Below are 12,399 nucleotides of genomic sequence, written 5' to 3'. Positions count from 1 at the left end.
GTTATCGATGGGAAAAGTGTGTTTTTAGTCAATTGCCTGAGTGCCTAGGATGGGGGTCAGCAACCTGCGGCTCTCGAGCCGTATGCGGCTCTTTAGTGCTGCCATTGTGGCTCCCTGGAGCATTTTTAAAAAAGGACTGAAAATGGAAAAAGATCAATCAATCAATCAATCAATGTTTATTTATATAGCCCTAAATCACAAGTGTCTCAAAGATGGGGGGAAACTTTTTTTGTTTGTTTCAGTATGATTTTTGTTTGAGGACAAACATGACACAAACCTTCCTAATTGTCAGAAAGCCCACCATTTTAATATATTTGTGTGTATGCTTCACTGGTGAGTATTTGGTGAACATCGTTTTGTCCTATTTTTGGCAGTTCTTGAACTCACCATAGTGTGGACTGTGACGCAACAGTTTGTTTACATGTAAAATCTTCCACTACTTTCTCATTTTGTCCACCAAAAGTTTCATGCTGTGCGTGAATGCACAAAGGTGCGCTTTGTTGATGTTATTGACTTGTTGGAGTGCTAATCAGGCATATTTGGTCAGTGCATGACTGCAAGCTAATCAATGCTAACATGCTATTTAGGCTAGCATCATTCTGCCTTGTTTGTAGGTATATTTGAGCTCATTTAATATTCTTTACTTTTATCCTCTTTGTATATAATTTAGTTTTGCATGTCTCATGACACATTATCTGTATGTAATACTGGCTGCATTTCAGATAGTTGTTTGTGTGCCACGTTGTTCCAGACCACAGCAAACATTACCGAGCTTGCCAAAGATTGCAATAAATCTATTAAAAGAAGACAGCCTGCCCTTTCCTTTAACTTGGACACACACATCTATAAATTTGGCTATTAAAAGCCAGTCATTTCCAGGAATTATCTCACCTTCTGGTAGCCTCTGATTTACTAATGATTTCCAATGCTGTAAAAATGTATAGAATAAATATTACATTTCAACATTTCTATCAAGAAGATTTGCTTCAGCCTGCAACACATAGTCATTTTGATAGTAGGCTAATATACACTTCATGTGTTGCCTTCATTATTACACTTATATACGGATTTTCATCTTTTGCGGCTCCAGACAGATTGTTTTTTTGTAGTTTTGTTCCAATATGGCTCTTTCAGTGTTTTAGGTTGCCGACCCCTGGCCTAGGAGATCCCAAGAGTAACAAGCGGTAGAAAATGGATTGATGAATGGGCTCGAAAGGACAGATTAAAAAATGATTAAAAATAATAATTTGGGACTTCCCGCGGGCCAGATTTAGGACGCTGGCGGGCCGTATCCCTGCTCTAGTGGAAAGTTTTGACAAATGACAGAACAAATTTCACAAGCAAACCGGTCCCATTCCTTTTCAACACTAATGCAGCTCTGGGAGACTTGCTGGCAACCCTGAAACCACCCTCAACCCAATGCTCAGGTGCACTACTTTGTGGTCACATGTGGAATTGCACCAAAGTGGGATCCAGTTGACGGGAAAAGATGTGAAAAGTGCTCCGACACCCCCTGGTGGAAAGTTTTGTCCATTGACACTCACCCAAATAGCCATGTTACGATAACGGTATGATGATAAAAGGCGGTGAAAGTGCGCAAGGTTAGTATTACCGCTTTACGTAAACCCGTGATTGATAACACTTTGATGACGTCAAGGGCCGGTGACACTGTTCATTTACTGCAGAAGCAGGCTAGCTTAAATGCTAATATGAAAACAAGCGACATCAACGTTTTTGTCCAATAAAAGACACCCCCATCTAAACTTGTATAAACACATTACTGTGTGAGTAACTTATTCAATTGTGCACATTGAACCTACAATCTGTGCTCTCAGAAAGTTCGACGGTTACTCGATGCAAAATGACAACAAAGTGATTTTGCATGACGTCACAAACCGGAAGTGACACATCTAACACGTTGTTTTTTTTACTTTGTCGTTGAAAAACCCTCAACACTTTTACAATTTTTTAAACATATTTAAGCAATCGGGACAAGCGGTAGAAAATGGATGGATATTACATAAAAATATCTGGCTCCTAAGTAGCCAAAACATTGTTATATATATATCTCTTATTTCCTCTGTCAAGAAAATATGTGTGGCTGTTTTATTGTATTACATTTTCTAAATAAAACTTGGTTATAAGCGCGTATGAGTATTGTGTGAGCACATTCAACAAAACCGTGATAGTTTTTGTGACCATAACCATGATAGGAAATGTTCATATCGTTACATCCTGAGGACTCACGACTATGAGGGTTCGAAACCCATCCATTTTCTACCTCTTGTCCATTAATTCTTAATTTACTATAACTCGTCAACACCTTGTGGTCCGAAGTGGTGTTGCAGCAACATATCTCAACTATGAGGAGAGTGATGCTTTTGAGGATTTATTAGCAAACTGATAAAATAAATAAATAGAAATTGATCAAATGCTCCTAGTGGCGGCTGGTGCCATCCATTACCTAGCAACAGTATTTAGTGAAACACTGCATCATCGTCATCATCACGAGAAGAAGAATAAGAGGAAGGGGAGGCTCAATACAGAGGTATAGGAATCCCACCGACATGGCCGAACAGAAGACACGCGTGGAAAACAAGTCCAAAAAATAAACACATTCCTTTCCAAAAATCATTATGAAAAAATACAAACAATTATACAAAGATTCCCCAATGTACACGTTGTTCTTTATCCGGAGCGCTACAATGCGTCTGAGCACATGGAAGATATAAAATGGGGATGGGGATGGGAATTGGGGGGGGCACAACTTGATGTAAGTAAGGACAACACTAGAAGGCCACGATCATGACTGGATGCTTCTGAACAGATTCACAGGAATTCCCTCCAATGATCCTCCCACATGTTCTTTGGATAAAATGTACCCTTTTTTTAAACTCCGCCCACTAAGATGTCAGCTCATCCGCATTCAAACACGCTGGCTCCGCCCACTTAAAACCAAAAGTGATGATTAGAAGTAAAAAAAATAAAAACAATGCATAACGAACTTGTGTATAAGATTTGCATAAGAAGGCATGCCATGACTCGTTGCTAGGTGACTTGGTGACTGGAGTGGATCCCCCCCGGGGGGTTGTTGTTTTTAATACTGCTTAAATGAAAAAGTGCATCGCAAAACCAGAGGCCGCGTCGTCATTGTCATGACGACCGCGTACAAGATGATCAGGTCAAATAAAAATACATTTAAGGCAGCTGCTAAACACTGACTGGCCAATGACGTGGAAGATGGGCGGGGTTAATGTGGAGGGGACAGGGCCTACAAGTCACAGTGCAAGTCAACAAGACAGGTAGAAGGCACTCAAGGTACCTACAGGGCGAGGGAGGGTGACCACATGGCAAGCAAAAGGCTGGATATGCTAATTGGCTGACAGGAGTCATGTGATATGAATGAACTCGGAACGCCACCCAGTCCTCATTAACGGGTACAAATGCTCCGCCTCCAGTTGCTGGCGGCTTTGTTTTGGACCCGCAAGACATAAAACAAAATAATATAAAATGGGGAAAAAAAAGAGGCACCATGGATGAAGGAGCAGGAAGTGAGCGGCGCCACCTACTGGGCTGGAGGCTTGTGCTGCCCCCAAAAGTGGGAGGAGTCATGTCACATCAAAGAACATACATACAAAAGAAAATCCTCCGCTAACTTGTGCTTTTTTTTGTTTTGTTTTGTTACCACTCATGGAAGCTTGGCTCCGCCCCACTGGCGTGTTTGGACGCTTTTGGCAGTTGACAACGGCGGTGGACAGGAACACAAAGCACTTATTCCCAACACCAGGAAGACCTGAATATGTTGTCCTAGAAAAAACAAAGCACGTCACATTTAGTGCTCACACAGACACACAAAATGAAGACTCACAACAACACAACGCCGCTCTGGCTCCGCCGTCTCCTCCACGCCTGCCTTAGTGGGCGGGGCTACAGTCTGGACCCGGTGGGGAAAGGGCATTACCCCTCCCTCGTGGTTAAGATGCTTCAAACAGAGAAGTCAATCGACAGCAGGACACTTGGTGGCGTCTACCATCCACTGTGGGTGAAGGAGGCGTTGCTGGAGGCGGACCTATGACCGTGGTTAGTAGGGAAGTTCCACCATGTTGGATTTATATTAATATTCTGATGATGGCACTGGTGACACGCCCCCTGCTGTGACATGAATTTGTCCTACGACTGTGACTTCTTTGTTTGAAGAACTTAAACCTTGGGGTTAAAGAGGACAGGGTTGGGGGTTGCCTACTGCTTTTAGTTGCTAGGCAACAGTCTTCAGTGTAGGAGCTCGTCAAAAAATTTGGTGGTTTGGGACGAGCGACGTGTGGCCCCACCCTACCCCCCCGGGACCACTGGGACAGGCACACACTGGTGTGATGGATTCGGTCTCCCTTTGAGCGTTCCTATGACGATGTCTATCGCTAACTGGCCACCACGGCGGTCGTCATGTGACAAGGCCGCTATCTACCATCGACACAGTCCGACAATACGACGCAAACAAACGACATTTACACGGATTGGCAACTCTTTTTTTTTTTTTCTTCTTAAATCGAACTCCGAGTTGGAAAATGGCGGCGAGTAATGTTACTCGCCGCCGAGCGCTGGCACAGAATGCAGGGAGGGTTCTGAGGTTTTGCTGTTGTTGCTGTCGCTAATGTCCTGTTTGTCCTGCGCTGCCGCCTCCGGAGGGCTGACGGCGGCCGTCTTGTTTTCAGAATTGGCAGTGGCGTCAGCAGCGGGGCACGGCAGCGCGGCCGTACCATTGGTGGTGACGGCGTCTGCGGGCGTCGGCGCCTCAGAACGAGGGCCGACGTCAGCTTGTGGAGATGTTTCGGTCCCCACCTTGGCCCCACTTTCAGCCTGTACGCCTGTCTCTGTCTTAGCTCCTCCCCCCGCACCTCCAGCGGAAATGTCCTCTGTGGCGCGCACAACAGCGCCCTGACGGTCTGCGTCTCCTGTGGTCGTCACGCTCCCCGCCACCGTCTTCTGCTCTTCGGCCGCACTGCTTTCACTCTTGCCGCCGCCCTCAACCTTGGCCTCGGCGTTGGCTTCGGGCGGCGGCGCCGCAGCATCCTGGACTCTTACGTCGCTGCCGTCGGGCACAGTCTGTTTGAAGCCGAAGGCCTGGATGAGGCGGACCAGATGTTTGACTTTGTCCAGAGACAGCTGCATGTCCTTCTGGCGAGCCAGGATGCTGTTCTTGGTCTCCATGCATTTCTGACAAGGAAGAACACGCAAGCGTGAGACAGTTTGACTTCCTGCCCTTCGACCGTGTGTTTGCTGTCATTACCGTGATGGAGTTGCTGAGCTGCTTGACTCGCTGCTCCAATTGCTCGCGCTCCAGTCGCAGCTCTGCGCTCCACTTGATGAGCTTCTGCTTCTCTTCTTCTTTTGCTGCACAAACAGCAAGTCGGCGATGAGCTAAGGCAAGACCGCCCTCCATCCCTCCGCCCCGGCACGCACTCACCTTCTTTGTAGGCGATGTAGGAGTGAACAATGGCCAGCGTTCCGGGCCACGGAATGGCTTCTTCTTTCTTGAGAATCTGCAAAGAAAAGCTGGGACTCGTCAGGCGCGGGACACGTGACGACAACAGAGGATGCCGGCGAGCGGCGGTGCAAGAGCGCGTGGAGCGGGTGGATGCGTGATACAATGAATGGAACACAAGTGTGCAGTGTGGAGGCTTACAAAGGATTGAACAGTCCTAAAGCGGGCCGTTACCTGGTCTTGGCATTTTGGACAGATCCACATGCCTTTAGGAATGCTTTTCAGGGGCGGGTCCAGGCAGTCCAGGTGATAGACACGAGAACACGTGTCGCACATGAGCAACTGTCCACTGCGTCTGCACACAGTGCAGAAGTCCTCATGGATGTCTCCCTGCGAGGAAGAATTGGACCAATCAGTCGCCCCGCCCACCAAGGCAGCGGACCGGCTTTAGTTGGGTGGGGGGTGGGGGACTGGGGGAGGAGGGGGAGTCTCGTGGTAATGTGCGCTAATCGGGCCGTGAGGCTGTTCACTTTGTAAGACTGATGACATGTGGGTGGATGATTGACAGACTACAGAGCCAATGGCCTTTTCTGTGCCCCCGCCCCCCCGTCGTTACTTACATCCCCAGAGCTGGGGCTGGGCAGAGGGAGGGGGTGTACGGGGCTGGAGGGGGAGGTCGGGGTGAGGCAGCCCAGCTCCGGGACGCCGCCGTATTTGGGTGGGCGACCTGGGTGAAATGAGACAGACGACAAAAGACGGAAAAACAAAGAAAAGAAAAAAAAAGAAAAAAAGATGGAGAGGGGGGAAGAACAACAACAGTCTGCGTGACATACCTTGGAAAGGGAGTCGTCGTTGGCTAGCGTGAGGCGGGGGGGCGGGGGTGGGGGAGGGAGGGAGAGGAAGTCAGAAGCACAGACAGTGTTAGTGCGCACGCCGCCATCATGCTAGCTGAGGCGCGCGCCGGACAGGACGCTTGCGTCGCGATCAACGTGCCTATTTGTTAGCATCAGTGGTGGGAATCAAACCCGTGACTTGTTGCTCCACACGAGCCGGAGTTCAGTACGGTATGAACAGTCTCATGGGAGTACGTACACCTGGGGATGGATACCTTTCACACTTGAACGGTTATTTAACACTGAGCTGATAATGATTGTTTCCTTACACTGCTGAGTCTGATTTGCAAGCACCGTAACTTCCGGCTAGTAGGCCACTACCTTTTCCCCCTTCACCCATTTTACAAAGCTGCAGCTAATATATTGATTTTTACTTTTTTTATGAGCTTCACATGCCGCCAATAGATTTAGCCTCTTCGGGTCAAAGACCACTTAAATTGTTCACTTTAAATCAGTCAGCCATTTGGTGCGTTATGGACTCACCCTCCTACTCAGTGGCCTAGTGGTTAGAGTGTCCGCCCTGAGATCGGTAGGTTGTGAGTTCAAACCCTGGCCGAGTCATACCAAAGACTATAAAAATGGGACCCATTACATCCCTGCTTGGCACTCAGCATCAAGGGTTGGAATTGGGGGTTAAATCACCAAAAATGATTCCCGGGCGCGGCACTGCTGCTGCCCACTGCTCCCCTCACCTCCCAGGGGGTGAACAAGGGGATGGGTCAAATGCAGAGGACAAATTTCACCACACCTAGTGTGTGTGACAATCATTGGTACTTTAACTTTATCATTATAGAGAAAAAGCGACAAAATGCACACTACTCACAAAATACCGTATTTTCCCGAGTATAAGTCGCACCTGCCGAAAATGCATAATAAAGAAGGAAAAAAACATGTATAAGTCGCACTGGAGTATGAGTCGCATTTTTTGGGGAAATTTATTTGATAAAACCCAACACCAAGAATAGACATCTGAAAGGCAATTTAAAATAAATAAAGAATAGTGAACAACAGGCTGAATAAGTGTACGTTATATGACGCATAAATAACCAACTGAGAACGTGCCTGGTATGTTAACGCAACATATTATGGTAAGAGTCATTCAAATAACTATAACATATAGAACATTCTATAAGTTTACCAAACAATCTGTCCCTCCTAATCGCTAAATCTGATGAAATCTTATACGTCTAGTCTCTTACGTGAATGAGCTAAATAATATTATTTGATATTTTACGGTAATGTTTTAATAATTTCACACATAAGTCGCTCCTGAGTATAAGTCGCACCCCCGGCCAAACTATGAAAAAAACTGTGACTTATAGTCCGAAAAATACGGTAAGTTTGACCATGCCATTGAAAAACAAAAAACGGAAATGGATATGGCTGGGCGATAAAAAGATATCAATACATATCGCGATAGACACGTAATCGATAGAGAAAAAATTAGTTTGATAAAACATTCTAGAATTGTTTTTCTTTTATGTCGTGAGAGACCGGAAGTTGCAAAGCAAAGTTGGTTGCATTAACAGAAGCACTTGCTCTCTGGTAACCGAGCAACGCAGCAAGTTATCACTGATCAGGTAACAACTATCAAGTTTGGTTGCGCCATCTTGTTGTCTCAGGGTTGATTCTTTGCATGGAGTGAGACGAGAATTTAAAAATGAGTGTCGCGCAGAGCGAAGAAATTGTGGATTGAACAGGAAAAATCACCTCGACGGTATGGCAGTTTTTCGCATTTTTTAAAATGGACCGTGGTCAGACCAATGTGGTCTGTAAATGATGGAAGCTGATTTTCCCCACCAAGACCGCTAATACAACACCCCCTTAGCCACGGTCAACCTTTAGAGCACAACTGTAACTTTGTGTCACTAACACAGCAGAAAATAGTTGTTCTTAAGTTTCTCTATGTTTACATTTTTACACTTTGCACAATTTTATTACACTTTATTTAGCGTCTCTTACGTATTCTTTTTTTTTGCACTTTCCTTTTAAGAAGTTATTGTTAAGTGTTCAATGTGATTTTACAATGTTGTTTAAATTGAGTGTTTTCCATGCTTGTTTTGACATTTATTTTCTGTTATTATCAGAGGACGGTTATAAAAGGAGGATACAAAACACATATTTCGTGATTTGGTTTCCAGCCATATCAACAAGCCCTACCGCTAAAGGAGGACAAAGACTGCGGTCTTGTAGGCTACTTTTTGCTGTGTTACAGACAGTCTTTTGTTACATTTTTGGATGAACACAAGCACCTGTGTAAATATTTCATGTTTCCATGTGCGGCTTATAGAAACATTTTTTTTAAAAATTAGAAGGTTGCGGCTTATAGCCCGGAAATTACGGTATGCCATCATTTTAATTTGAGCTCACTGTGTTGCCGTATTCCGTAAGTAGTCTTTGCCATCAGGTTGACGTATGGTCTACTGTTAAGTCCTACAAAGTGTTGATACTGCAAGTGTTGTATTTATTACACACCAGCTGTTTGTACCGTGCATCTTAGTTGTAGTTTTCATTACCAAATTTGGAAGTGTTGAAATCACCATGTAATATCACTAATAGTAGCATGTATATGGCATATCCAATGTAAATTAGCATAGAGGTAGCGCCTTTTGAAAAGTAGAGCCTTATTTTTGAGCGCTTTCTATTTACTGTGTTGATACTTTGTTGGCATGGACAAATCAATACGCCTGTGTGCCCACCAGGGGCTTGAGCCGAGGCCAAGTCTGCAACCGAACGTGAAGTCACGTGCAACAAAAGATATCGAAATATGGTACTGTTTGAATTTACGTGAATCGTAATCGTTGGTGCCGACATAATTTGTTTGGTAAATACAAAAGGACGAAATTCGGTATCCATACCTAAATTATGTACCCTACATTAATGACTCCATCACAATACATTATAGACACCTGTGTGTTTTTCGCAAATGGACAAAAAGTGCGAAGGAGAAGACTTCATCCTCCTGTAGGTGTCCCAAAACGTACATATATTCATTGTTAAACATGACATCACTGCTATGGAGGTCCCCCTGAGTGGACACAGTACATCACTGATTGGTTCGTTTGGTCGAGGTTGGCGGAATACAAAAGCGAGGTGACCCGCAGCACTGATAGAGGAGCCATTAGAGCGGATTGAGTCGTTTATGCGGTAATAAGCGACTCTGCTAGGACGGCTCAGATGCTTCGTGCACCAATTAGACATCAAACTAGTTTAGTGGTGAAAGTGAGTCAAACGTAACGGCAACAAGGACAGGTAGCAAGTTAATAGAGACATGTAGAGACACTGGACTGGAGGCATAAGTCATTAGTTAGTCAGGACTGGACAAGTTAGTCTGACTAGGGATGTAACGATTTGAAAATGTCATACGTGTCAGGATGTTGTTGAATGTGCTCAAAAAGCACAAATCCTTAAACCAACCATTAAAAAAAAAGAAATAACTAAATATACAATATACTTTCTTTGACAGAATAAACATTAAATATTGTTCTGGCTTCTTAAGAGCCATATTATTGGTATTTGAGTGTTTTAATGGGGAAATACATTAATGTGTCTTGTATTCATGCTAGCATTTAAGTTATTTAGCAATTAGTGCGCTAGCTTGCTTCCTCAGGAGATGAGCAATATCACCGGTTAATGAGGTTATCAAAGTGCGGTTATCAATTATAGTTTTACAATATTTTTAATTTAAAACTGCAATAGTAACCGTCGGGAATTATACCGCAGTTCCCCTTTAATACTTAAAACTAGAGATGTCCGATATTATCGGCCTGCCGATATTATCAGCCGATAAATGCTTTAAAATGTAATATCGGAAATTATCGGTATTGGTTTTTTTATTATCGGTATCGTTTTATTTTATTAAATCAACATAAAAAACACAAGATACACTTACAATTAGTGCACCAACCCAAAAAAACCTCCCTCCCCCATTTACACTCATTCACACAAAAGGGTAGTTTCTTTCTGTTATTAATATTCTGGTTCCTACATTATATATCAATATATATCAATACAGTCTGCAAGGGATACAGTCCGTAAGCACACATGATTGTGTGTGCTGCTGGTCCACTAATAGTACTAACCTTTAACAGTTAATTTTACTCATTTTCATTAATTACTACTTTCTATGTAACTGTTTTTATATTGTTTTACTTTCTTTTTTATTCAAGAAAATGTTTTTAATTTATTTATCTTATTTTATTTTATAAAAAGGACCTTATCTTCACCAGACCTGGTTGTCCAAATTAGGCATAATAATGTGTTAATTCCACGACTGTATATATCGTATCGGTTGATATCGGTATCGGTAGTTAAGAATTGGACAATATCGAAATATCGGATATCGGGAAAAAGCCATTATCGGACATCCCTACTTAATACTAATGATCATTATATCCCTAGTCTGGACACACAAACTCTGACTCATAGTTAGTCTGGAGTCGTTAGTCAGGACTCGACAGTTTTGCTGCTATGGCCAGCTGGAGGATCAATATGTCCATCACACAATTTGTTGCCGTGGAGATTGCCCGCGTCACTACTACAATATACAGACCTCTCTTTCGGGTCCCTTGGTGCAGAGGGCTGTTCAGGTAACTCACAGCACTCTTTTTCCTCTGGAAAAACAGTAAATAAAGATGATGCATTTAAAAAGCAGACGTCGCTAAGCACAAGTCTTCTTATTAACAATGCGGTCATTAAATCAAGAAAGAAGAACCTAAAAAATTCAAGCAGTGAGCACATTTACATTGGCTCATCCTTATTTCCTGTATTCACATGCATTTCTATTCACCTCAGGCTCAAACACGGCGCCGCTGTAGACCGGGTTAGCCGTCGTTCTCCTTTTCCTCTCTTGCCTTTTGCTTTGAATCTCTGCAAACAATTTGAATGTGTTGTAGGACATCAAACAAAAGGTGCCAAGGAGTATTGCTGGGTTGCAACCACATGTCCTGGAGGCAATTTCTTTTTTTAACTTGGGGTCAAATAGCTCAATGGCTCACAGTTCATTTAGCACAGTGTGCGTAGCTGTCAAAAGTACTATAAAAAAGGTAAAGAGGCGAATGTACAAACCAGATATCATCACAAAATATCTGAATGTGATGGAATAGATCCATTGAATTTGAAAAAGATTAAACAACAAAGAAGTGGACTTTTTAAACTATCTTGGTCCACCACATTTCCTTCTAAACTCGCAAGCAAAAGAAGTTAAAAAAGTACGGATTTATGGAGGCACATAATTTCTTTACTTCTAGTCGGGTCCACAAATTAAAGAAGCTTCCTCAAAGTAAACATTTTCGAACCAGAAAATATAACCAGAACAGCTTGTCGGCCCAAGGAATTCGTCTGGCGTTCAGGGTCAAGCGCGTGCACATACACAAAAGTTTGCAGTCATGTTGTTGTTATGATAGGCTATTCATTCAATGATAATTAACGTTAGCTAGCCAAATCGCTGTCATGAGATAACAACACACAAAGCTAATGTGCGCGTTTTGTTCGTGCAAACCAGTAGTTACGTCATTACATGCCAAAAGTTAGCGCCCTCTCGGCATAAAAGGTTGCAAACAGGCTTTTGAAGCCTTAAGGCCATGAAGGACAACTGACTTATTTTTACATGAGTAACATATTCGATGGACAATGATCTTTGTTTATCTGTGTTGTCAAACAATAAACTTTGCTGTCATCTATAATTTGTTGTCTGCAGTTGCTTTAATGGTACGAAATTAAAGCTGGGGTACCCAAGTTATATTCTTTAACTTATTATTCATGCGTTCGTTACGTCTCGATTACTGTAACGTGTTATTTTCGAGCCTCCCTATGTCTAGCATTAAAAGATTCCAGTTGGTACAAAATGCGGCTGCTAGACTTTTGACAAGAACAAAAAAGTTTGATCATATTACGCCTATACTGGCTCAACTGCACTGGCTTCCTGTGCACTTAAGATGCGACTTTAAGGTTTTACTACTTACTTATAAAATACTTAACGGTCTAGCTCCATCCTATCTTGCTGATTGTATTGTACCATATGTCCCG

General features: G+C 43.3%; 1 protein-coding gene across 12 annotated transcripts in view; it reads right to left on the bottom strand.

The window, feature by feature from the left end:
- Positions 1-2,373: 2,373 nt before the first annotated feature.
- Positions 2,374-12,399, bottom strand: part of phf21ab (PHD finger protein 21Ab) — a 37,845-nt gene continuing 27,819 nt past the window's right edge. For 6 of the 12 annotated variants that reach the window (XM_062042671.1, XM_062042674.1, XM_062042675.1 and 3 more), the window contains 7 exons: positions 11,162-11,241; positions 10,925-10,985; positions 6,100-6,335; positions 5,714-5,869; positions 5,462-5,537; positions 5,285-5,388; positions 2,374-5,211 (listed from right to left, as the gene is read on the bottom strand). In XM_062042671.1, coding sequence (XP_061898655.1) covers positions 4,579-5,211; positions 5,285-5,388; positions 5,462-5,537; positions 5,714-5,869; positions 6,100-6,335; positions 10,925-10,985; positions 11,162-11,241 — 1,346 coding nt within the window. In that variant the 3' untranslated portion in view covers positions 2,374-4,578. The remainder of the gene's footprint in view (positions 5,212-5,284; positions 5,389-5,461; positions 5,538-5,713; positions 5,870-6,099; positions 6,336-10,924; positions 10,986-11,161; positions 11,242-12,399) is intronic. The other 6 variants (XM_062042677.1, XM_062042681.1, XM_062042678.1 and 3 more) reach the window with 4 other exon arrangements.

Source organism: Entelurus aequoreus, linkage group LG03 (assembly GCF_033978785.1).
Source record: "Entelurus aequoreus isolate RoL-2023_Sb linkage group LG03, RoL_Eaeq_v1.1, whole genome shotgun sequence".
Taxonomy (NCBI): Eukaryota; Metazoa; Chordata; class Actinopteri; order Syngnathiformes; family Syngnathidae; genus Entelurus; species Entelurus aequoreus.
This window is presented reverse-complemented; position numbering and strand designations above follow the sequence as displayed.